The sequence below is a fragment of the Miniopterus natalensis genome, chromosome 4 (genome assembly GCF_054644295.1).
Source record: "Miniopterus natalensis isolate mMinNat1 chromosome 4, mMinNat1.hap1, whole genome shotgun sequence".
Taxonomy (NCBI): Eukaryota; Metazoa; Chordata; class Mammalia; order Chiroptera; family Miniopteridae; genus Miniopterus; species Miniopterus natalensis.
In genome coordinates this window covers 22,472,724-22,498,154 of record NC_142084.1, presented here as the reverse complement: position 1 = coordinate 22,498,154, position 25,431 = coordinate 22,472,724, and the positions used below count along the sequence as shown (strand labels likewise).

Here is a 25,431-nt window from a genome sequence, read left to right as displayed (position 1 = left end):
TTCCAGAGCACTTGGCATGGATGCCCTGTACTAGGAATGCCTTGGAAAGCCCTGGAGACGAGAGTCTCTGCCTTTTTTCACAGGAGAAAGCCCCTCTAACACACAGGTCTCTGGGTCCCCTGGGAAAGCCCCAAGACCAAAGTTTCCAGGGACACATCCAGGTTTTGTGGGGCCTGAAACTTATAGAATTTGGAAAGCTTTCTTTGGGAAAAAGAGCACACAATTATAAATCCAAGAGAGGTATGGAAGTAATTATTTCTTCAGAATGAGAAAAAGAACAGGACTGGGAAGGGGGCTCCATGCAAGGGAGAGGCCTGAACATGTAAGCTTCATGTGTTCCAGGAAGCCCGCAGGCAATGGGTCACAGAGAGGCTCACAGGTCCTGCCCGGAGTCCACAGGGACTCCTGAGGCAAACTCCATGGTCCAGAGCCGCCTGCTGGGGAGGAAACCCCACTCCAAACCTGGCCTGGGGGGCCCAAGGACAGGAGCGGATACCAACTTTACAGGGGACTGACTCCATGGGACTCATCAGAAGGTCCTGCCCATGGCTCCGCCCCACCCTCAATGGGCACATAGAAACCTGGACCTCCCTGAGGTAGAAACATTTCTGCTCCTCCAAAGTAGTTGTGAGCAAAAATAATTCTCTGGGAAAAAAATAGGTCAACGGTCCAGTAACCAGAGAGCTACGGTGTCTCTAAGTGGAGAGGCCAGGCGATGCGCAGCTGGCTGGCCGCCCCCTGCAGCAGGGCCTCCATCCCTGCGGCCGTGAACAGGTGGCCACGAGCAGGTGAGAGGAAGCCCCACATGCTATCACATTAGGCAGAGACGATGAAGTTAATATGCTGTGCTTTGGGGGGGGAAATGTGACCTTCAAAGAACATGAGCGAAGTGATGGGAGAAAAAAATGCTTCATGCAGGCCAAGGCGCTAAAGGAAGCCATCGGGGAAGGAGACAGTTAACCGAGGAGAAGCCCAGGGGCAGGGCCAGGCTCAGTGGGGGGGGGGGGGGGGCTGGGTTTCAATCCACAGGAAGAGTGGGGCAGAGAAGGACTCGGGCTGGGGGGGGGGGCTCGACCCCCTCCCCAAACAGCTCCATTCCATCTGCTTTATATATTGGGCTTTCATTTCAACAAAGGGTTCTTCTGCAGCTAAAAATAAGTCTGAAAACCACATCTCTGGAGGGAATTTATGCAGACAGACAAAACGGGTCTGGAAAAGACGGCTGCTGGAGGGAATCCAGGGAAACCATTGAGCTGGAGTCAAGATGGCTGAGAGGTAGAGTTTTACCTGGAACCACGGGGTCGGCTAGGGAGGTTGGAAGGCGGAATTCAAGGGAGCTGAGAAAAATTACTCGAATGTGAATTAGGAGCAGAAATAAAAGTCAATTAGCAATATAGAAAACACACACACACAGAGATGGGGCCAACTGACTGAGGAATAAAAATAGAACTAAGGACCCAATGTAGGTGGACGGATGAACACACGCCAAGGCCCATAACCCACCTGTTTGGTTCATACTACTGGATTGCTAAGTATTCCTCCTCTGTTTGGGGTGAGGGGGCGTACTTCAGGGAGGGGAGACCAAGCCAAAAGCTTTCAGGAAAGCAGGCAAAGGCCGGAGGGGACACTCCTCCATTCCTTAGCGTGGGACAGAACTTGGGCCCTGTCGGTCCAGGTCCTGGTGAGGTACAGGATATTGGACCTGCACGCGCAGGGTGGTGTGGCAGTCAGCATCATGACCCCTCAAGGGGTCCTCATTCTAATCCCCAGAACCGGTGAACATGTCTCCTTACACAGCAAAAGGGATTTTGCAGATCTGGTTAAGGATCTTGAGATGGAGAAATTATCTTGGATTATCCAGGAAGACTCAATGGAAACACGGAGGTCTTTTTTTTTTCTTTTAATGTTTTCATTGATTTTTGAGATAGGGGAAGGGAGAGGGATAGAGAGATAGAAACATTGATCGGCTGCCTCTTGCATGCTCCTTGCTGGTGACTGAGCCTGCAACCCAGGCATGTGCCCTGACCGGGAATCAAACCAGCGACTCCTTGGTGCATGGGTTGACGCTCAACCACTGAGCCACAGTGGCCAGGCCAGGAGTCTTTATAAGAGGGAATCAGGAGTGTCAGAGAAGGAGATGTGACAACAGAAGCAGAGATCAGTGATCCAGACACAAGGCAAGTGATTCAGAAATAAGAACTGGAGCCCGGCCGGGCGTGGCTCAGAGGCTGAGTGTCGACCTGGGATCCAGGCGATCAGGGTTCGATTCCCGGTCAGAGCACATGCCCAGGTTGCGGGCTCAATCAATTACTTTCTCATCATTGATGTTTCTATCTCTCTCTCTCCCTCTCCTTTTCTCTCTCTGAAATCAATAAAGATATATTTTGAAAGAAAGAAAGAAAGAAAGAAAGAAAGAAAGAAAGAAAGAAAGAAAGAAAGAAAGAAAGAAAGAAAGAAAGAAAGAAAGAAAGAAAGAAGAGCCCTGGCCAGTGTGGCTCAGTTGGTTGAGTCATCCCATGCACCCAGAGGTCGCCGGTTTGATTCCCAGTCAGGGCTCATGGCCAGGTTGTAGGCTCGATCCCCAGTAGGGGATGTGCAAGAGGCAGCCGATCGATTGATCAATGTTTCTCTCTCTCTTCCTCTCCCTTCCTCTCTCTCTCAAATCAATAAAAACATATTCTTTAAAAAAAAGAAAAAAAGAAAAAAGAACTGGAAATGTCGAGGTACAGTTTTCTACCTACAGCCTGCAGAACGACCACAGACCTGCCAACACCTTAACGTTAGCCCTGTGTTGGACGGCTGACCTCCAGAACTGTAAGATCACAAGTCTACGTTGTTTAAAGCTACAAAGTGTGTGGCAATTTGTTACAGCAGCAAGAGGAAACTAACAGGTGACATTGTGTCAAAGTGGGTGCACTGCACTCTGAACTCTGAATTTGTACAGATTCAAATTCCAGGGCCACTGTTTGCCAGCTGAATGACCTCAGGTAAGTTACCTGAAATTGTGTGCCTCAGTTTCCTCACATGCGAAATGAGGATAATCATCATTTCCACCTTACCTGGTTATTGTGAGAATTAAATGTGAAATACTCGGAACCATTTCTGACACAAAATAAACTTTTAATAAATGTTAGCTGCTGCTGTTATTGTTATTATTATTATTAAATAATCACCATAAGGTTTATTTTCTCCGTCCTGCTTTCACCTTCCCAACCCAGGACTTAGAAATGAAGCTTAATCAGAAGACGAAGCATGACTCCAGAGTCACAGCTGTTAAGGCTGGACACTAGCATTATTCGCTCGCTTATTCAACCAGCAATTTGTTGTGTGTCTATTATGTGCCAGCCACTGTTTCGGTGGTGAAAAGATAGGAAGGGAGGAAGGGAGACAAGGACTTTTTCCTTGCATTGCTCTTGTCTTTTTCAAGGAAGAAAATCTTTCCCAGATGTCCCCTAAGATCTCCCCCTGGGGTCTCACTGACCAGAAATGAGTCACATAACTATGCAGAAGTTTCAGGATTGCCAAAGGCTGGCGCAGACTAATGTAATGTGTGTTGGCTGTATTATTGAGAATATTTAAATTTGCTGTAGAAGGCAAGAAAAATGAAACACAGTCAAAATTCCTAAGACATGTGAAATATAGATAGTAAGTTGCTAACTTGCGAGACATGCTAGTCACAGAAGAAAGGAAACATATGGATGTTGAGCATAGATTAAAAGGATACAAGAAGACAAGGGTGTTACTTGTAGATAGAAAGGATTGGAAAAACCAAGTCATAAGGTAAGGATCATGCTAATTTCAGATTGACAGCTGTCATCCCCAAATCAGCCCCCTTGGTGACCCCCATTATCATCCCATTCTGGCCCCTCCTGTGCTCTTCCCTAGCTGTCCATAGGGTCATCTGCGTGCTATGGTTGTAACCAGGGTCCTTGCCCCATGTTTCTTCCATCGAGTGTGTGTTGGCTCCAGGCAACATCTGTTTGTTGAGCCCCTTTGATCATCTCAATTCCAGTTCTCAGTGTGGACGGCTGATGGGAGAGAGGAAGGGGGGAAGGGAGAGAGAATGAACACTGGAACACAGAATCCGGCCAGTGTGCCCCTTCCATGCTTACACACCTTACCCTCAGTGGGCTCACCTACCCCAATCCTTTCCCCTTGTTTCTCACTGCAAGCTTTAAGTTAAATCATTAAGCTGGGTGATCTTCGATTGGCCTATGAGCCCTCCTGTTCATGATCTCTGGGCAGCTTGCTCAGCAGAGTGCTTGGAAGCATACAGATAATTTCTCACACGGCAAACAATGGTTCAGTCCCTAGGGCTGGGCGCATTGCGATCTGAACAAAATCAGAGTCTTGTTAGAGAGAAGGGGAGAATGGCTGCTGGGTAGGTGCCTGAAGTCACACGAGCTCACTTAGTCTGGTCTTCTGACTCCAGGTCAGCTACTCATTGAGTTCATTTCAGATAAGAGTCCATTTTTCCAATAATTTCAGATGTGGGGCCTTTAGAATTTGTTCTCATCTGTGAAGTCCCTCTTGGAGGGAGGGGAAGGACTGGCTCACTTCTCCAGATCCTGGCGGGCCAGGCTATGATGACCGTAGAAGTTCTTGGACTGACTAAATACTGAGGCCATTTAGTCATTCGCTCACCACAAAGATTTACCGAGCACTACTGTGTGCCGTGGGCATGAGGATACTAAAGCATGGAGATGGCCTGCCAAACTTCAGGGTTCAACAGGAAAGCAAACATAAATGTCATGCATTATAACCATTTACAGCTGAACTTGGCCACTCACAACCCTCCCCCCCTCCCTTTTTAAGAATCTTCCCTCAGCAAAGCAAAATGTGTTGGGAGTAAAATAAAAGGGCACACGCCCCAGCAATATTAAGCCCAAATCCTGAGCCACCTTGTGCCAGCAGCCCGCTCCAGTCTTTCACTGCCAGCCCCCACCTGCTCCCCCTTATATCTCTCATTCACCTGGCCTGCCCGGGGTGCCCTGGACTTTGGTTTTCTGCAGGCCCCCAGAACCCTGTGTCCTAACGAGTGCTTGGCAAACCCACCAGTCCTGCTGGTGGAGCCTGATGGCTCAACCTGGCTCCCGACCTCCCAGTATGTGTCCTGTCCTGGCAGCTACTGTACCCCCCCCCAGCCCAGGCTTCCTAGTGGGACTCACAGCACCCCCTGCCTAGAATCCAGAGGACAGAGGGAGGAGCAGGCTTCCCTTGGGATGACATTTGGATTGAGGCTTACACACTAATTTGCTCTGGTCACAGCAGCGACCAACACAAAGAAGGAGCCCACGCAAGGCAAGAACACTCTCTAGGAATGAAGCCAGAGCCTTGGGGAGCTACATGAACTCTTCCAGGACTCCACTGAGACAATGACAGCAGGTCAACTCACATTACAAAACCTCCATCTGCTTTCTCGGCGTGTTCCTGCACCGCCCGTTGATTGAGAGAAAGAAGTATCACCAGCTCTGCTGCCTGACAGCACTATCTCCAGACGGTTCCTTGCTCAGCAGACCTCCCAGAGCTGCTTGGAAACCCTGCACTTGTTCCTAATCACCACCCTGTCCCATTCCCCACGGCAGCTGCTCCAAATATTAGTCACTCTCCCCCACTCCATTCCCCTTCACTCTCAGCTGAGGCGTGGGCCTCTTTTTCACAAATAAAATCCATCCATTCAGCCAATAAACATTAACAAAGGCCTACTGTGTGCTAGAGCCCAGGGGATAACTCAGGCCTGGTTCCTGCCCTCATAGTCTAGTGGAGGATCAGAAAAGTACAGACAGGTGAGATACGGGGCAAACAGGCCACACTGTCACTGAAGCTGCTAGGCATGGGCCGGCTTCTAAAGCCCTTAACCCCACCATCCACCTCTCACCCACTCCAACATAGGGTCCCACAGTGCCGCCTGGACCCCCTTCCTCTGGGCTCCAATAAAGTAGTGCCCCAACTCTTCCCCAGGGCACTTCCTTCCTTTTCTCATATCTCAGATCTCCCCCCCCCTTCTCCTACCCTCTTATCTGTCCCATCCCTCAAGTCTCCTCCACGGAAAAAAGCCTGCCTCGCCCCCCTTCCCTCTCATGCCCCCTCCTATCTCTCTCTCCTTTCCTTTCCTGTCCAACCTCTAGAAAGAGCCGTCTACTTTTTAACTCACTCGCGTGTCCTGTGTCTTTTATCTGTCTTTTGTCTCCACAACGCCAAGGAAACCGCTCTTGTTGACACCGCCTCTTAATGGCTCACCCCAGTGGCTTCTTTTTAATTCTGCTTCTACTCCACCCACCCTGACTAGCCTCCTGTTACTTTCTCTGCAATTGTATATTGTATATACTGATTGAGAGAAAGAGCCAAATATTTCAGAAGTACTTAAAAAGACTGGGAGACCCCCTACCCCAACTTCCCACTCCACTCCCTGGGTGGACACATACCTTTTTAAATATTTATCCGGGAATAAACAAAAGTAGAATTCATGCACAAAATTTGGATTTAAAATTTTTCTAAAAATCATGAAAAGCTACGTCTCATTCTACAGACTCCCTCCCACCACCTGATTTCCCACAGCGGGTCTGGCTCTAGCCCCCACCTTGTGAGGAGTAATTTTAGCCCTTGGATAACAAGATCACAAGAGCCCAACTCCTGGATACCTCCACTATGGCTGGGTCTCTGAATTTATATTCTGCTCTGGTTCACGGAAATGTTTATCTTGTCTGAGTGTACCTCCGACTTCTGAATTTCCTCCTCCTGTGCTTTATCTACCAATGCCTTGGGCCTTCAAAGCATGAGCTTTCAATGGCAATTCTCTTGCTCAGTGAGTGAGTCTATTAAAGCACAAATCAGATCCTGTTAGTACCATGCTCATAAGCCTTCAATGGCTCCCACCTCCTGCAGAGTCAAAGCCTCAGTTCTCATCATGGCCTGCAAGGTTGCAGGTGATATGAGCGCCCTGACCTCTGTCCTTTCCGCTCACACTGGGCTCCTTGCCTTACCGCGAGCCCTCCTGGCCCAGGCCTTTCCCTTCCCGCTGTGCTCCTCCCCAGATAGCCACTCTCTTCTTCTTTCCTCAGAAGTCACCTTCTCAGTGAGGCCTTCCCTGGGCCACCCTTTATGAAGTTGCAACTCTTCCTACGTTTCCTATCCCTCTTCCCTGCTTTATTTTTTCTTCTTCTTTTTTTAGCACTTGTCACATTCTAACATAGTATGTATTTCATTTTTCTTATTTGTCATCTGTGTTCCCCACTATATTGTGAGCTCCGTGACGACAGGGATTTGAGGCTGTTTGGCTCGCTAATGAATCCCCAGTGCCCGGACACTTAGTAGGTACTCAATTAATATTGGTTGCATGAATAAAGTTGCTGGGTTTATTTAGCAAATACTATGCCTGCACTTTGATCCTTGCCAGTACCTGCAGCTCTCCTCATTCGTGTTCCAAGGGGATGGCCGTGTCACAATTCAGCCATCTCCCTGTGTCTTTATTTCTTAAAACTCTTTCCTCCTTGGCTTTCCCGCTTCTCCATACATTCCTTCCTCTTTTCCTCTGTGGATTATTCCTTCACCTGTCCCTTCAGGACTGAGATTCCCCCAGGCTTCTACAGCTCCTTCCTGCCCCTCTGCCCCTTCTCCCTAGATGGGCACACCTGCCCCCTCATGTTATCCACCATCTAGAAGCTCTCAACCCCCATAGCTCCAGCCCAGGGGTCTCTCTCGAGCTCGAGCTCCTCATCTGCAGCTACCTTCCTGATGACCCGCCCCTTAACTTAATAACTTGTCCAAACTCAACTTGTAGCTTCCCTTCCTTCAACCTTCCTATCTCAGCAAACAGCAACACTGTTTTTCTCTTCTCACACGACAGACACTGTGGAATTATCTTTGGATACTCACACTCCCTCATCACTAATATTAAAAGGCCACCAAATCCTGATTGTGTCCTCAGAGACAACCAAGCTCTCCTCTCCACCGTCCTGCCACTGCCCTCGTCCAGGGCCCTCTCATCTCCTGTGGATTCTAGCAGTAGCTTCCTAATCAATGCCTCTCCCATCATTGATGTTTCTCTCTCTCTCTCTTTTTTAATATATCTTTATTGATTTCAGAGAGAGGAAGGGAGAGAGAGAGAGAGAGACATAGAACATCAATAATGAGAGAGTCATTGATTGGCTGCCTCCTGCACCCCCCCCACTGGGGATCGAGCCAGCAACCCGGGCCTGTGCCCCGACCGGGAATTGAACCACAATCTCCTGGATCCTAGGTCAACACTCACCCGCTGAGCCACGCAGGCCTGGCGGGGGGAAAACTATTTTCAACCCAGAACTCTCTATACCAATCCAGGCTGTCCATTCATCGTAGGGAGAATAAAGAAATGTTCAGACATTTATCTCGTGCTGGGTGTAGGAGAAAGAGATATAAGATCCAGGAGGTTAAGTAAAAATCCTTAGTCTTCTATCTGATTTAGATGTTTCGCATGAATTTATGATGTGTTTTCCCTTTAAAAAATGTATTTCTAGCTCTGTCTACTAAAAAGGCCCAGAAAAATGGTCAGCCCAGCAACAACGAGAAGTGGTTTATCCCAGGTCAAGGACAAGAAATATACACAATGAAACTGGTAAATGTAAAGGAAGAATGAAAGCAAGAGGCCCAGGAGCCAAATGAATAAATTTCCACTGGCCAAAGAAGGGGTGATATGAGCATCATTGAGGATAATAACGAATGAATTGAGACAAAGCTCCCGGTTTCTTTTGGGAGATGCTAGGGACACAGTATTTTGAAAAGATGGTAAAATAAAGGGAATTTATTCAATCATTCTAAAGGAACCTCAGAGTAACTAAATAGTAAATGAGGGGAAATTTCTCTCTCATGTAGAAGTCTTCCAGCGAATAAGTGAAAGAGTGATAGAATTTCGCCATGTTTGGAATTTCCAATAAAATAATGGATCTAGGCAAGGATCAGCAACGGCTATTCAAATTATACAGAAGAGACAAGTAGTCATGGCACACCTCCTTTTGGAAACACACAATACCACCTATGAAGGTACCCCCAAAAGAATAAATTTGAATCTGATCAAGATTCTAGATTTAGGCCAGCCGGGCGGGGCTCGGGGGTTGAGCATCGACCTAGGATCCAGGCGATCGGGGTTCGATTCCCGGTCAGGGCACATGCCTGGGTTGCGGGCTCGATCCCCAGTCGGGGGCGTGCAGGAGGCAGCCGATCAATGACTCTCTCATCATTGATGTTTCTATCTCTCTATCCCTTTCCTTTCCACTCTATGAAATCAATAAAGATATTTTTTTTTAAAAAAAGGCCCTAGATTTAATTACTAATTCACAGGAAGTACAGGAGATAAAGAACTCTGTCAAATGTCACAACAGGAATGCAATCAGCAAGATACAGATTGTAAGAAACTTTACAAGAAAAACAAAAACAAAAAACTTCTCTTTTCAACAAATAAATTCCAAGGATTAAAAAACACACACATAGGACATTAGGCATTTTTCTCGCTGTTGCTGGGCTACTCTGCAGCAATTTGAGAGTTTTGAGCATCACCTTCTGCCGGAACCCTAGGAGGAGCATCGGGCTGTGACCAGACCTCCCAATGGACTCACCAAAGAAGCTTAGCCCACCCTCAACCCCAGAGTCTTCTCCGAAGCCCCTGAAGAAAATTCAGCGGGCAGTCAAGCTGTCTCAGGAGTACTAGCAAACAGCCTTAGCAACTTGACTCTGAACCCTAGTCCCAAGTTCCATTCCCTTCCACCAAAACGTTCACCCCAACTGCAGGGTGAAGAAGAAAAGTCACAGAGGCTTGGACTGGGGCTGGGTCAAGGCCTGCTCTACAGGAGGCGACGTGGAGTGAAGACACTGGCATCTGTCCGGAAAGAAAGGCTGCTAAGGACCTTACAACTTATTAGATACCGCACCCAATCTCTGCTTTAAAAAGGACCAAGGAGAGGAAATGTGAGCTTGAAGAAAGAGCCAGAAGATTTTTTTTTTTAATATATCTTTATTGATTTCAGAGAGAGGAAAGAGAGGGAGAGAGAGAGATGGAAACATCAATGATGAGAGTCATTGATCGAGCCTGCAACCCGGGCATGTGCCCTGACCGGGAATCGAACCCTGATCGCCTGGATCCCAGGTCGACGCTCAACCGCTGAGCCACGCCCGGCCGGGCAGAGCCAGAAGATTTAGATGTAGTTGTCTTTATTGCCTATTTCATGGCGATCCTGCTGATGATATTATCCTAGAGAATTATGGCATAGAGTTGATTTAGCTATAACCCTTACTGTACTTTTTTTTCTTGCGAGTAATTTTAAGGCCATTAGGCAGCAGCATAGGTAACTTAAGGAAAATTTGAGCTGTAACAAATTTTTTGATGCAATATTTCAATTTTTAGTAGCAAATGTGTATATGAGCATCTTAATAAAATTTGAAGCATTTGAGACCTTAAAAAAAAAAAAAAAAAAAAAAAAGATCGGGGGTCCGGCTGGTGTGGCTCAGCAGTTGAGCATCAACTTATGATTTAGGAGATGGAGGTTCGATTCCCGGCCAGGGCACACGCCCAGTAGCGGGCGTGCAGGAGGCAGCTGGTCAATGACTCTCTCATCATTGATGTTTCTACCTCTGTCTCTCCCTCTCCTTTCCCCTCTCTGAAATCAATAAAGACATAATTTTAAAAAAAGAGAGAGATGGGGGAAACCACCTATTAAAAAAGACTCAAGAGACATATCAAATAGCAGCAGTTCGATCCAATTCAAACAAGCAAACATTTATATACATCAGGGAAATTTGAACACTGACGATGCTAAGAAAACATAGCTAACTTTTAGGTGTGTCCTTACCCTTCCGAGATACATACTTAAATATTTACTGGTGATATGGTACCTGGAATTTGATTCAAAATAATCTGGGAGTGGTACGAAGTGCCTGAGAGTATAGGTGAAATAAGAGGTTGGCCATGAACTGATCCTCATTGGAGCTGGTTGATGAAGATATGAGGCTTCATTATATTACTTTGTCTCCTTTTATATGTGTTTTAGGGTCTTCATAACAAAAAAAGTGTAAAAAAAAAAAAAAGAAATTATCCTCTAAGCATCTTTTCTTAGGAAGTTACTTGATAGCATGCCTCAGCAGTTACCAAAAGGAGAAAGCAGTGCATCCAACCCAGCAGAGCAGTTAAGGGGAGTCCCAGGGGGAGTGCTGGGGGCACACCTGGACAGCCACCAGGACAGGCCCCAGAGTCAGGGCCTGCGGGAGGAGGGAATTCAATAGAATAGATTGTATGATTGATTGCTTGGGAAACTCACAGAATGCAAAAGGAGGGGGAGGAAAAGACACAGGTACTCACCCAGATTTAAAAAATAGATGAGAAAGGCAGGGGTCGAAGATGAATCAAACTGAAACGCGGCGCAGAGGTGAGCTGCTGCGCACACTTATGGGAAATCTCACTAAGGTTAAGTGGAATGTAAACGTCACCCAACCGCATCGCGTGTAGGTCAAGATGTAGGCAAGGAGTGGTTGGGGTGTGGAAGGTGAATGGTTGGGTGGGAGCTCTAATGTTCCCATCTCACAAAGTGGTAAGTTAGTGGCAAGTCTGTCCAAGATTGAGGAAGCAAGAAATTAAGGTTTCAGTATATATTTTGTGGTTTCTAAAAAGACCTGAACTAGGAATAGTCTGCGGCTGGAAAAGAGAGACAAAAGGCAATAGAAGTCAACTAAACCCTTATTTATTGTACTAGGATATTCAAGATTGATAAATCAAGAAACTTCAGTACAAGCATAATATTGGAGATATGGAGGTAACCACCAGAAGTACCAAAACCCAGGACTGGCCAAAAGAGTTCCTGTAGGGAGGAAGCCTGCGGATGGGGAATGTCAGGGCACTACTGCTTTCCATTGTAAGCTCCTCTGTGCGTGTATTTTTTAAATCAGAAGCTGTATTATAATAGAGCCACTTAAAATAGAGTTTTACACAGACAATGATATGAATAGATTTGTGTTCTCAATGGATCACTGGTTGCAGGTAAGAATGGACTGGAGGCAGTCACACTGGGAGCAAGAAGACTGGGTGTGATGGGTGGGGAGGGGTGGGAGGACCATTGCAGATGCCCAGGCTGGAGAGGGTGATGGCCCAGCATTGGAATGGAGAGAGCTGTTTGGATTCAAGAGGTAATAAAGAGGGTGAGGGAGAATCACGCCCGCTACCCAGGTCTCTGCCAGCTGGGTGGGTGACGATTGAATTCACGAGCTGGAGAACCCTGCCGGAGGAAGAGGAGGGTTGGGGAAGATAACCTGTTCGGTTTGGACATGTTCGGTTTGAGTCATCAAGGATGTGTGTGGCCCTTAATAGCCTGGCACCAACCACCTTCTCCAACCTGTTTCTGTACTTACTCACGCCCCATCCTCACTCCTGTTCTCTCATGACCCTGAACTTCTTGCTGTTCTACAAACATCCCAGGTGCCTCTGCTCTGCTGAGAAGCCTCTCCCCTCCTCCTCAGCCCGCAGAGTTCCTGCTCATTACTCACCTCGCATATCTTGTCTCTCAGAAAGCTTCCAGAGTCTCCCAGGGAGAAGTGCTGCCTCCTCTGGGCTCCCCAGCGCACGACACGTCTCTGCCTAGTCCTAGGCTCACCCTCCCATGGACCTCTGCGGATGCGTCTATCTTCGCGGCCGGCTGATTGCTTTATAATACAGTGGAATCTCGGTTTTTTAATGTAATCCGCTCCGGAAGACCGTTCGGGTTCTGAAACGTTGGAAAACCGAGGGATCCACAGCCGACAGCTGGGCCTCAGGGTCTTGCCCTCAGCGGACGCCGTGGGGCATGTTCGACTTCCGAGGCGTGTTCGAAAACCGAAGCATTTCCTTCTGGGTTTACGGCGTTTCGTAAACCGAAATGTTTGTCCATGGAGACGTTCAAAAACCGACATACCACTGTATAGAGGATAGGAAAATCACCTATGGTTCTTTATACTGGAAGTCGGGAGATATTTCCTCCTGTCAACTCTCTCGGCTTGGGGGTGACTCCCTGCAATGCCTGGATGGTTCCAGAGGGACGCAGGCAGTGCAAGCTGGTGGTGGAGCTCTGGGAAAGCCAGTCTGTCATGGGTGGAGGAGTCAGGGACCAGCAGTTCAGCGAACGAACTAAGAAGAAACATGCCACCCACACGAGTAGAAGTGCTCATCTGACCTGCCATCTCACCGCATAAAATACCTGCTAGAAGGAGGAGCCTGCCTCTGGGTCTAGATACCTTTTATACCACCAGGGGACTTTGGGTCCCCAAATTTGGCCTACACATCAGGACTCTCCACCATAGAGCCACACCATGGGTTTTAGTTGAGATACGTCTGGGCCAGATCTTCAGAGCCCTGGGTCACCTGAGTCCTAGGACCTGAGGAAAGCCATTTCAGGGTGGAATCTCCCTTCGGTGAGATTTGGATAAATCCCCCATTTGTTCTCTCACAGTTCTGGAGGCCAGAAGTCCAGCATCTAGGTGTCATGAGCACTCCCTCCAAAGGCTCTAGGGGAGAACCCTTCCTTGCTCTTCTGGCTTCTGGTGGCTCCAGGGTTTCTTGCCTTTCCCTGGCAGCATTGCTCCAACATCTGCCTCCAGCTTCACATAGCTTTCTCCCTTTCTGTGTCTCATCCTCTTGTCTTTATAAGGACACTTGTCATTGGATTTAGCACCCACCCGGATAATCCAAGCTGTGCTCATCTTAAGACCCTCGATTTATTTATTTATTTTTTCCTAAAAGAGTTATTGTTCTATTTTTTTTATGTTTTAATTTATCTTTATTGTTGAAAGTATGACAGATGTCCCTCCCCCCCCCCATTGATCCCCTCCACCCTGCACCCTCCTCTCCAAGTCTTCACCACACTATTGTGTGTGTCCATGGGTTATGCATATATGCATATAAGTTTTTTGATTAATCTCTCCCTACCCCAACCCCAACCCCTGCCTTCCCTCTGAGATTGGTCAGTCTGTCCCATGCTTCTATGTCTCTGGATCTATTTTGTTCATTGGGTTATTTTGTTCATTAGCTTCGACATATGAGTGAGATCATGCGATACTTGTCTTTCTCAGACTGGCTTATTTTTCTTGGCCTAATACTCTCCAGGTCCCACCATGTAAGACCCTTAATTTAACTACATCTGCAAAGATTCTTTTTCCATGTAAGGTCACATTCTTGAGTTCTGGGACATAGACATATCTTTTGGGGGCCACCATTCAACCCACTACACCTTCTGGATGGAAAATGACAAATAGGACATAGGAATTGTTAACTTTGAGACATAAGCGATTCTTCTTGTGGAGACATTAAGCAATGTTCTTTAAAAATTGAGACAGATCTACCACGAAGAAGCAGCAGGAGAAAAAGCCCAGCCCGAACCAACAACATTAGCATGATTGTTTTCGTCTTCGCTGTCACAGACACACAGAAGGCTCTGTGCAGACTGTGGTCGTATTGTCTCGCCCCTGGAAAGTTTCTAAGGCCCAGTTATGTTGAGCTCCGAGGACATTAGAGCATTGTGACATTTTGACAAAATTTTCCAGTTAAAAAAGAAAGGGTTATTTTGCCCAGTAAATTCTGTCATTATTGTTAAAGAAGAGGAAGATTGGAGAAGAGAGGAAGGAACAGGGTGCCACATGTAATGAGCCACGCGGCAGCCCCAGCCTCCAGCTTCTTTCCGCTAAGACTGAAGCCCTCGATGGTTTGTGATTATTTTTATTTATTTATTTATTTATTTATTTATTTATTTATTTATTTATTTATCATTTGTCTTTATTGATTCCAGAGAGAGGAAGGGAGAGGGAGAAACAGAAACATCAGTGATGAGTCATTGATCAGCTGCCTCCTGCCCGCCCCCTACTGGGCATGTGCCCTGACTGGGAATGGAACCGAAATCTGCATCAAAGGTGGATGCTCAACCGATGAGCCACGCTGGCCTGGCGCGATGGTTTGTGTTTTAGAGACTGGTGGGGAAGCCGAGCCTTTCCTCTTGCCAAGCGCCACAAGCACCCCTGTATTTCTGTTCCTTGCTCTTACTCCAGCCGTTCTATCTGAAATTGACGTCCTGCAGGATTAGCACAGATGTTTGCGTTGCTAACTATGCTATGCTCATCTGTTCCATCAGCATCTAAGAGGGTAACTGGACGTTTACATCCAGAAAAGTGGAGAAAAGCAGCCCTCTCCATGGCTCACTCCTGGCTTTTAAAATTCTTGAACTACATTAACCAATTATAACATATCCAAGTTGTTTACTGATGCAAATGAGAGGTATGTAGACAGAAAACTCTGACCCCATTTTATTTTTTATCTTTTTGGGTTTTTTCTTTGTTTCTTTAATTTCCTGACCCCATTTTTAAAAAGAACAATTAAAGTGGTGAGACACTACCGTGTGACAAATCATTATGATTTTATCATCAATAGTGGTTGAACATATTGCATAACTATTGAATAGTTATTGACAACAGCGTCCTGTGACTCCATTCTAAAAAAGAAAAATCGAAGCAATGAAAGTCATTCTTATGTAACCAACTGTTGCCATTTCATCATCATCAATCTTGACTGCACCTTTCGAGCCATATCCCGGCTGATGAGGAAGCACAGCCCCTTGCTCCTGGGAGCTTGCGCCACCTTGTGGACAGGTGCCTGATGAGCGACCTAGATCGCCCCGGTTTCATTTAGAAATGCCAGTATTTCCTTGACGCTTAGATAAGTCAAACCAGTACTCTTAAGGGCCTCCTCAGACCCCAGAGCCTCAGAGGCGGAGTTCATCTTCCTGTTTCTTGCTCACTGTTCAGTGTCACAAATGATTACTCAGAGGGCGGTTAGTTAAACTGTTCGGTATTTACTTAGCTGATAGTCTCAAAGCAGCAAGCAAGCACCTATCTCCTGAGAACTAGCCCTTTGGCCACCTTACGTCCCACCTCATTCCCTTCCCCCAACCACCCAGACTTCAGCTTGACTCCTCCCCCAACACACGCCCTCTAGAAGGGAGGATATCAATCTACGTATAACTTTGGGTCTCTATCAGTCTTTTAGTGTAACTTAAGTTATTTTATTTCGAGATCTCTGTTAATGAGCTCTTAGGACTACTGAATAGGAAGCTAGAGAAGTTGACATGTAAGGATTCTTTCTACCTTTACCCATATTGCTCAATGGAAAGCAAGTTAAACCTATAGATATATTAGTATAAGAGTTTAGGAAAGTGTTAAGCTATTTCTACAATTCTACCTGTAAAGCCAGATGCTGTTGGTGGAACTCTATTTCCAGACTTTTGGTGCTGGCATCTCCAAGCCCACCTGAGTGGGATACCCAGGGGGGTCCCTAATTTGTCCATCCTGACCCAAGCAGGGACTCCACTCTACAATGAAAGAAACGGTTAAAAGAGCACTTTGCAGGCCTCTCTGACTAAGCTCTCCTAATTTGACACCAACCAATGAGAAAGGAAAAATGAGCCTCAAAATGCCCCTCTTGGTGTGGGAAAAACAATCTTTTAAAAAGTCAAAACTCACCTATAAGAATAAAAGAGGCCAGGAAGGGCTAACTGAGGGCAGCAAAGGGCAGCGCCTGCCCCTGATTCCCTCGCCAGGACACAGCCTTCCACGTCTCTGTGGACCAGGCGTCCGGGTTCCCTGCCTAGCAACCAAGCAAGTCCGAGGAATCGGATCAGTGGCCTGAAAATCCAACCGCAGATACAAAAACTCAGCTTACAACAGAGGCAGAGGATCTGACAATTGTCGCGAGACTTAGAAATAAAGTCCCTTTGACCTTGGAAAGGACTGGGCTTAAGTAGTCGCAGGCATGAGAAAGAAGAGGCCCTTCTTGTTTCCCCTGCGCTGGCAGCAGGAACAAAACATGATTCCCCCTGGAAGTCCTGGCTTCTGGGCAAAGTCCCTTTACGGCCACTCTGAGGAGCCCATCCCCCTCCGGTCCCCGGAACTCCTGCCCCAGACGCTCCTCTTCTTTACTGATGACTATGCTTTGGTGAGACACCAGGGGGCAGGGGAGCCAGACTGTGGTGGGAGAAGCCTATTCCTGCTGTCAGGACAGGACAAGACATGACACTCAGCAACATGAAGCATCTCCTCCGGCCCTCGGGGAAGCTCACGGAGCAGTGTGGGTTGGAATAGGCACTGCAACGTAACATAACAAACATAACATAACATACAACGTAACATAATACAGGTTATGGAGGGCTTTAAATTTTATATTTAGCCCAGCCGGGCGTGGCTCAGCGGTTGAGCGTCAACCTGGGATCCAGGCATGGGGGTTCAATTCCCGTTCAGGGCACATGCCCAGGAATTGTGGGCTTGATCAATGACTCATCATTGACGTTTCTATCTCTCTCTCCCTCTCCTTTCCTCTCTCTGAAATCAATAAAGATATTTTTTTAAAAAAAATTTTATATGTATTTAATAATGTGACTTTAAAAAAATATGAAGTGCTTTCTATCCTGACCACCTCCAAATTTAAGTTGCTGAGCTAGGAACAAATGGCCTTCCAACTGTGTTCTCCCATAGTCAAGACACATTATAGACTTTAATCTTTGATAGATATATACATTTTTGTATTTGATTTTCCCAGTGTTTACAGGCAAACTGCTGATCACTGGAAGAACGGATTCAATGGCCTCGATGACAGCTGGACACCCAAATTTAAAAGCAGCCTGGGGAACTGAATGTCATTGGCATCCTTGCCCTAATGTTTGCTCAAACTACAGACCAATCACTGAAAATACTAAAGCAAAGTATGGTCAGATGCCCAAGTACAAGGATTTAAGCTAGATTCCGACTTGAGGAGTTTTTCCCTTTATTTATTAACATTCACAACATCGATTTTAAGTAATTGGTGATCTCATTTTACACAGTAAATGAGCACAGGCTTTGGAATCAGCCTGAGGTTCAAGTTTGGGCTCTGCCAATTAACTGTGATCTTGGGCATGATTTCTTTGTATAGCTCAGAGCCTGGAGCCTGTTAAGCACTGTCAGTGAACTAGCTTGTACCAGCAATTCCTTTTCAATCAGTACGTAATCCCTTGTCTACTCTTAGTGATCATAGTCAAAATGAGTTCAGACCACATAAATCAACAATGATCTTGAACAGGGCAATCTTCTCCCTCCTCTCATTGGAGAGAGGCAGTGGTAACAAAATTCCAAGGTGATTGAAGCTTCACTACCTATGGGATCACGGAAATGATTTTTCCAAGGGACCCAGCAATTTGTCCTGAAAAAGCTAAAAAAAGAAAATGTAAAAAGTGGCTACTGAAATGAAAATCGCAATGAAAGAAATGTGACTTTAAAAATGAAAACAGGCAATCTAATAAAACTTCTGTTTCTGAACCGTCTTTGGCATCCATCCCTGTCTTTTTGCCCCTATTGCCCTAGCTCGACGACCCTCACCAGCTCCCACGGGGAGCCTGCCACCAGCTCCTCCAGGGCCCCCCTTCCACCAGCCTTGGTTGCAGCAGGCAGTAAAGAAGCATGGGTTGTGAAACAATGTGTGGTCCCACTCCATCTGTGTAGACCTTATAGATGGCTGTGTTTATATCTCTGGGTGTATATAGGAAACCTTCCAGAATAAACCAAAAATATTAAGAGTGGTTCTCTAACATGTAATCTGTTCTTTTTATAATTTGGAAATTATTGAGAATTGGGAAAACATCATTATTAATTTTGTAACAGAACATAATTAACCCTACTTTTTAAAAAGAAAAAGCAAGCTTTCCATAGCATTCTATTGCAAACAGGATAAAGCATTTAAGGTCCACCATCCATGACCCCAGACTACTTTTCCAACATGACCTTCTTCTGTATCTCCGACACATACACTAAACCAAAAATACACTAGACGGTGTTTACCCTGAATTCTGCCCTCACAGTCCAACTTCCTTGCCCTTCCTGTTCTCATACCTGCCTCTCTTAGAATCGACCCGCTGTAAGTGCGTGGAGCGTTCATTCCATTTGGACACGTGAAATAATTCATTGAGTTTTTAACTCCTTCACTAAATGGTGAGCTCTTCAAAGACAAGTATCTTCTTCCCAGGGTACCTGGTACACTGCCTTGCACGAAAAGATAGTCAATAGACATTTGTGGAAATAAATTACAGACGTGAAGTGAAAAGGATAATACACCTGGGGCAGGCACAGAACACTTTCCAGGGGTGGGATCTGAGTTGGGCTTAAAGAAGGGGTAATATTTAGAAAGACATGAGAGCTGATTACAGTCATCCTTGTATGTTAAAGGCACAAGGACTTCTTCCAAGGACATTGTCATCATTCAGATGTAGATTGCTTAATATTACAGGGTAAATTGATCCTAAAAGTTCTCCTTTAAATGAGAGATGTACCTCCTTATTTTACACTTACACACTTAAGCTAAAAGGATACAGTACTGACAATTAAAAATGAATTGCCTGAAAATGAAAGTGTTATCAGAAAACAAAATTAAAAGATAAATGATGAATTCGGAAAATATTTACAACATATATAATCAAGGGTTAGTAATAAATATCAACAAGAAAATGTTAATAAATGGTCAATTCACAAAAGAACAAATCTGAATAGACAATAAATAAGAGGGGGGAAAGCTTAACTTATTAGTAATAAAAAATGGAAATCAAAGTGAGATACTTTTTTTTTTTTTGGCTTTCAAATTCACAGATTAAAAGATACTATTCAATGCCAGTGATGAAAGACAAGTTACTTTCATAGGGCTGTAACTTTCCTGGGAAACAATTTAGCAATAGTTTCAAGAGTTTTAAAAATAATTAATTCACCCTGGCCAGTGTGGCTCAGCTGGTTGAGCACTGACTGGTATACCAAGGTGGCCAGTTAGATTCCCACTCAGGGCACATGCCCAGGTTTCGGGTTCGATCCTGGTTGGGGCATGTGTGGGAGGCAACCAATCGATGTTTCCTCTCTGTCTCTCCTTCTTCCTTCCCCTCTCTCTCTCTAAAATCAATAAAAACATGTTTTAAAATAAATAAAATAAAAATAATTCCCTTTGACCCAGTAATTCTACTAATAGGATTCTATCCTCAGGAATTAATTTTAAATGTACACGAAGTTATATATATAAGCAGCACCATTCATAAGAATTAAAAACTAGAAACATTATAGATTATCAACTACAAGAAAACAGTGTGATACTATGTTATGTGATCCTATCATTAAAGTTGTATATTTGTAAAGAATATTGTCATGGAGAAAATGCTTACAATAAAATATAGAGAGAGGGGAAAAAGGTGATATCCTATGCATTCTGGAAACAGGGCTGAAGACAGAAATGGCTTCTGGGGATTAGGGAAAGGAGGCTCTTTCTCATTTTATTCTCATTTTACTGTTCTCTTTTTCTTTTCAACAAGTAATAATAATAGTAGTGGCTATACTACTGATAATAATTTGAATGTTTACTGTGGGCCAAGCATTGCTCTAGGCGTTTTGTGTTTGTTTGCTCACTTAATCCTGACAACAGCCTAATGAGGTAAGTACTATATATACTATTATTGTCATCTGCCCTTTACAGACAGGAGAACTGAGGCCCAAAGAGGTCAAGCAAATAGCCTAAGGTAGAGCTAGGGTTCGAGTGTGGCATTTTGACACAAGAATCTTGTTCTAAGTACTAAGGTATGATGCTTCTGGTTTTATATTTGTAGTATTGTGCTTGTCAGTTAAGAAACTGATCCCACCTCTGCCCTGCTGGGGCCTGCCTCTCCCACCTAGCTAGTGAACTTCCCGAGCACTTCAAGTCCTTGCTTAGTTGTGACTTTCACAATGAGTCCAACCTTGAGCACGAGGCTCAAAATTGCAACCTGCTCCTCCTCTGTTTTACTCTGCTTTCTGGTTTCCTTAGTATTTATCTACCATATTAGACAATTTTCAGATTCACCATATTACCCCTGCCCCCCCCCCCCCCTCCAGCCACCACCACGTGAGCTCCACTAGCTCAGGGGTTTTTATCTGTGTGGCTCACTGATGTATCACCACCTGAAACGGTGCTGGCACAGAAAGGTGCTCAATAAACACTTGTGGATTAAGTGAAGTTTTAAAAACATAGCATGACTTCCATTTCGCATTCTTAGAGCATAAACACGGACGCACGTGTATGGGGGGAGGGGGAGAATGGAAATATTTCAAAATGTTAACGGCGATTTCAAAGGATATTTTTTTTATCCTTTATGTTTTCCTGTGGTTTTATTCCCAAAATCCGATGTGAAAAAAAAAAAGTATATTATTTTTATCATGAGAAGATTGCTTTTTAAAACATCTCTTCTAAACCTCGGGTAACACTCATTCATTACCACGCACGTTGAACCGTCTTGGCTGCAAATTACGCGAAGCCAGGATGAACTGCATTCGACCGAACTGATGGTCTTCAAAGAAATGACTGCCTTTAAGCAATCGCCCTGTGTTTCGTGGTAAATATTTCTTACAGGAATAAAATCCTAACGTCGTGGGCAGAGCGCGGCCCCCGAGGGCGCACACCCACCTAGCAACCGGGGCCGAGCTGCTGCAGCGCGCGGCGCCTTTAAGACCCGGGCTGCGCGTGGGGAGCCGGGGGGCGGGGGGACGGTGGTGGAGGATTTCCGCCCCCCCAAGGCCCTGGGAGCAGCTGTCACCTGTAAAGCGAGCACCGAACGCGGAGGATGGAGCCCGGCGCCCATTGGACAGAACACAAAGGCAGAAACCTACCCCGGAGACGCGGGACGCGGCGGGGCGGCGGCGGGCGCGCGCGGCCCCTTCCTCCCCGAGGCCCGCGGGCTCTGCGGCGTGGGCGTGACCGCGGTCCAGCTCGGGGGACACGCCCGTTGGGCCTCGGTGGAGACGGTCAGGTGAGCCTGGCGAGGCGGACCTGACTCCCGGAACCGCGGCTCGGGCGCGGCCACCCGCCTCAGCAGCCGCGCGCCGAGGCCGGGGAGGCGGCGGCCGGGCGGGCACTGACCATGGCGCTCGCGGCGGCCGCGGCCGCGGCGGCCGCCGGGGTGAGCCAGGCGGCGGTGCTGGGCTTCCTGCACGAGCACGGCGGGAAGGTGCGCAACTCCGAGCTGCTGAGCCGCTTCAAGCCGCTGCTGGATGCGGGCGACCCGCGCGGCCGCGCCGCCCGCAGGGAACGCTTCAAGCAGTTCGTCAACGACGTGGCCGTGGTGAAGGAGCTCGACGGCGTCAAGTTCGTGGTGCTGAGGAAGAAGCCGCGGCCCCAGGAGGTCCCGGAGCTCCCGCCCTCCTGCGTCCCCAGCACCCCCGGGCCCCTCGCCCCGCAACCCGAGATCACCGCCCCCTCACACGCGGAAACCGCTGCCTCCGGGGCGCGGTCCGTGGCCTCGGCGCAGGGGTCGGTGGAAGCACCTGAGGACCCGGCGCCACCATCGGAGCCACAGGACACCCCGGGGGCTCCGGCCTCTGAGCCCACTCAGGCGGCCGGGGAGCCGTTGTTAAGCCCCACCGCCCAGCAGTCAGGGGCGCCGTCCGATCCCGGGCTTCCAGCCTTGGAGCTGGCCGAGCCCTCCCAGGGCCTCTCAGCAGACGCGGCTCCACCGTCCGGGGCGCCGTCGGAGGCGGCCTCACCCCTCGCCGAGCCGCCAGACCTGGAATCCGGGCCCGGGGCGACGACGGGGCCGCCGCCGCCCGCCCGGCGCGCGCCTCCGCAGAAGCCCTGCATGCTGCCGGTGCGCTGCGTGCCCGCCCCCGCCCCCGCCGCGCTCCGGATCCGAGTCGAAGAGCAGGGCCTGCGCCGGCAGCTGTCGGAGGAGCCGAGCCCGCGGAGCTCCCCGCTGCTGCTGCGGCGGCGGCTCTCGGTGGAGGAGCCCGGCCTGGGCCTCAGCCTGGGCCCCGGCCGCTCCCCGCACCTGAGGCGCCTGTCGCGCGCCGGCCCGCGCCTGCTGAGCCCCGACACGGAGGAGGTGCCCGTCGCGCCGCCGCCCTCTGCCGTGCCCCTGGAGCCGGCCGAGCACGAGTGGCTAGTGCGGGCGGCCGGCGGCCGCTGGACCCACCAGCTGCACGGCCTACTGCTGCGCGACAGCGGCCTGGCCGCCAAGGTCGACTTCATGTCGGGTTTCACGGCCCTGCATTGGGCCGCCAAGAGCGGCGACCGCGAGATGGCGCTGCAGCTGGTGGAGGTGGCGCGGCGAGGGGGCGCGCCCGTGGACGTGAACGCGCGCTCGCACGGCGGCTACACGCCCTTGCACCTGGCGGCGCTGCACGGCCGCGAAGACGTCGCGGTGCTGCTGGTGGGCCTGGGTGCCCAGGTGCACGCGCGTGACCACAGCGGGCGGCGGGCCTACCACTACCTGCCGCAGGGCTCCTCCTATGCGCTGCGCCGCCTGCTCGGCGACCCTGGCCTGCAAGGCTCTACGGATCTTGATGCGATCGGCGGTGTCAACGGCAGCCTTGCGGCCCGGCGCCCGGTGCAGGTGGCCGCCACCATCCTCAGTTCCACCACCAGCGCGTTTCTAGGCGTCCTGGCTGAGGACCTGATGCTCCAGGACCTGGCTCGAGGCTTGAGGAAGTCAGGCTCCTTAAGCAAGTTCTTGGGTGCCTCGCCCATAGCTCCTCGTAAAAAGACGAAGGCCCGCAGTGGCCTGCCTGCCTTTTCAGAAATCTCTCGTCGATCCACTCCGGGACCCTTCGCTGGCCTGATGCCCACCCTGCCCCCCACAACCTGATAACCCCCGAGGTTACGGCTCTGTTGATCTAATCGGTCTAAGCTTGCGCATGACTGCGGCCCAACACTTTCGGCTCCATCCAGTTTCCAGCTTTGTCCCCTGCAGTGTTTTACCCAGGTGGGCCTACGCCTCCCGCTTCTATCTGTAGCTTGAACTGGCTCCGAAGATGGGCGTCAAGATCTCAGTGATCTTGAAGAATGCCAGAAGTCAGGCTTAAACTCTGGGTGACTTGAAATTTAGGATCAAAGGTTAAGGGGCAGCAGCTGGTCTGACCCCTGAATGAGTTAATCTAGTGCCTCTGCATCTATACACGCCCAAGCCAGAACCAGCTGCAAGGGTCTTTTTAAGTGTTGCCTGAGGTTGGGTGGTTTGTCAGCTTTAAGATACTAGTGGTTTTGTAATTTGATGCTTTTATCCCGTTTTTAAACTGAAATGAGGGAAAACAACTTTCATAATAACCTTTTGAAATGATATTTTTCCATTTTGAGGCAAAACGCTTACACACTTCTGACCTTTGGTAAAGATTTTGGAATTCTATTCAAAAACATAATAATCAAGATCTAAAGGAAATTAGTCCCAGCCAACAAAACCCCTAAACGTTTATCTACCTCGTTTTAGGCAATCAAGAGTCCAGAGAGTCTTGAATACAGAAAATGACCATTATAAATGTAATTAATTTCACTTGTACTACGAATACTAAATATTAGGAAACAAGTGCATCTGGGGAGTAAAGGTGATTTAATTAAACAAGAGAAAAGAGACATTTGGACACAGACTTTTAATTTGTGGTTATCTTTATTGTGAAATATAAACCTGTGTCTTTGGCACTGGGTGGCTATTTTGATTTTGCATGAATATTTAATTAAGTGTGATCTATGTGAATTGCACTGCTGTACCATGTTTCTGAATCTGTGGTTTTTAAAATCTGGCTGAGACTTTCAGTACAGTAGGTGAGGATTCAAAGTTGGGCTGCCATTCCAAAAAAAAAAAAAAAGCCATAACATTATACCAGAAAAATAACTGGTAAAACAGTAATGAATACAATTAAGGACCAACCATTTTACATGAAAGTTCAAATAGAAAAAGTAGATGACATCCATTTTTAAAAGCCATCTGAGCCCGGCTGGGTGTGGCTCAGAGGTTGAGCATCGACCTAGGATCCAGGCGATCAGGGTTCGATTCCCGGTCAGGGCACATGCCCAGGTTGCAGGCTAGGCAGCCAATCAATGACTCTCTCATCATTGATGTTTCTATCTCTCTCTCCCTCTCCTTCCCTCTCTCTGAAATCAATAAAGATATATTTAAAAAAAAAAAAAAGCCATCTGAAAGCAAACAACTTAATCCAAAATAACAAATGTGAAATCTCTTTGCTCAGTGACCTTAGAGGGGTGACTTAATGTCTCTGGATCTTTGCTATCTGTAATTGAGAAGGTTTGTAGGTATGGCCAAGATTTCCCAGATTCAAGACAGTATAATTATAACAGATTTTTTCCCCCTATTTTAAAGATGTGGAATCTATTTGCTCAACGTTCTTTTATATCATATGGTGGTAATGCTTTTACAAATTGTGTTTGCATGTCATTAGTTATATCAAATACCTTTTGTGGCACAGGGTAGTGGGGCTCCCTTCCCATGTATATATCAGTGAGGCCTTTGAAATTATTTAAGGCAGTCCTTTGTGGAATGTTTTGATTTAAGCAATGAAATAAAGTTTCCCATTTTGTTTCTGCTTGTGTGATGATGTACTTCCCTTAAACCTACAGCTCTTGCCATTGTATTTTTCTTC

At 47.5% G+C, this 25,431-nt stretch overlaps 1 protein-coding gene across 1 annotated transcript; it reads left to right on the top strand.

Annotated features, from left to right (window-relative positions):
- The first annotated feature begins 21,926 nt into the window (after nt 1-21,926).
- On the top strand, nt 21,927-24,962 carry SOWAHA (sosondowah ankyrin repeat domain family member A). The gene has a single exon (XM_016197577.2). It carries the CDS (start codon nt 21,927-21,929, stop codon nt 23,643-23,645), a length of 1,719 nt encoding a protein of 572 aa, XP_016053063.2. The 3' UTR covers nt 23,646-24,962.
- Nucleotides 24,963-25,431: the final 469 nt, after the last annotated feature.

Bases quoted from the DNA above. Each gene is read 5' to 3' on its own strand.
- SOWAHA (XM_016197577.2), top strand. From the start codon at position 21,927: ATGGCGCTCGCGGCGGCCGCGGCCGCGGCGGCCGCCGGGGTGAGCCAG.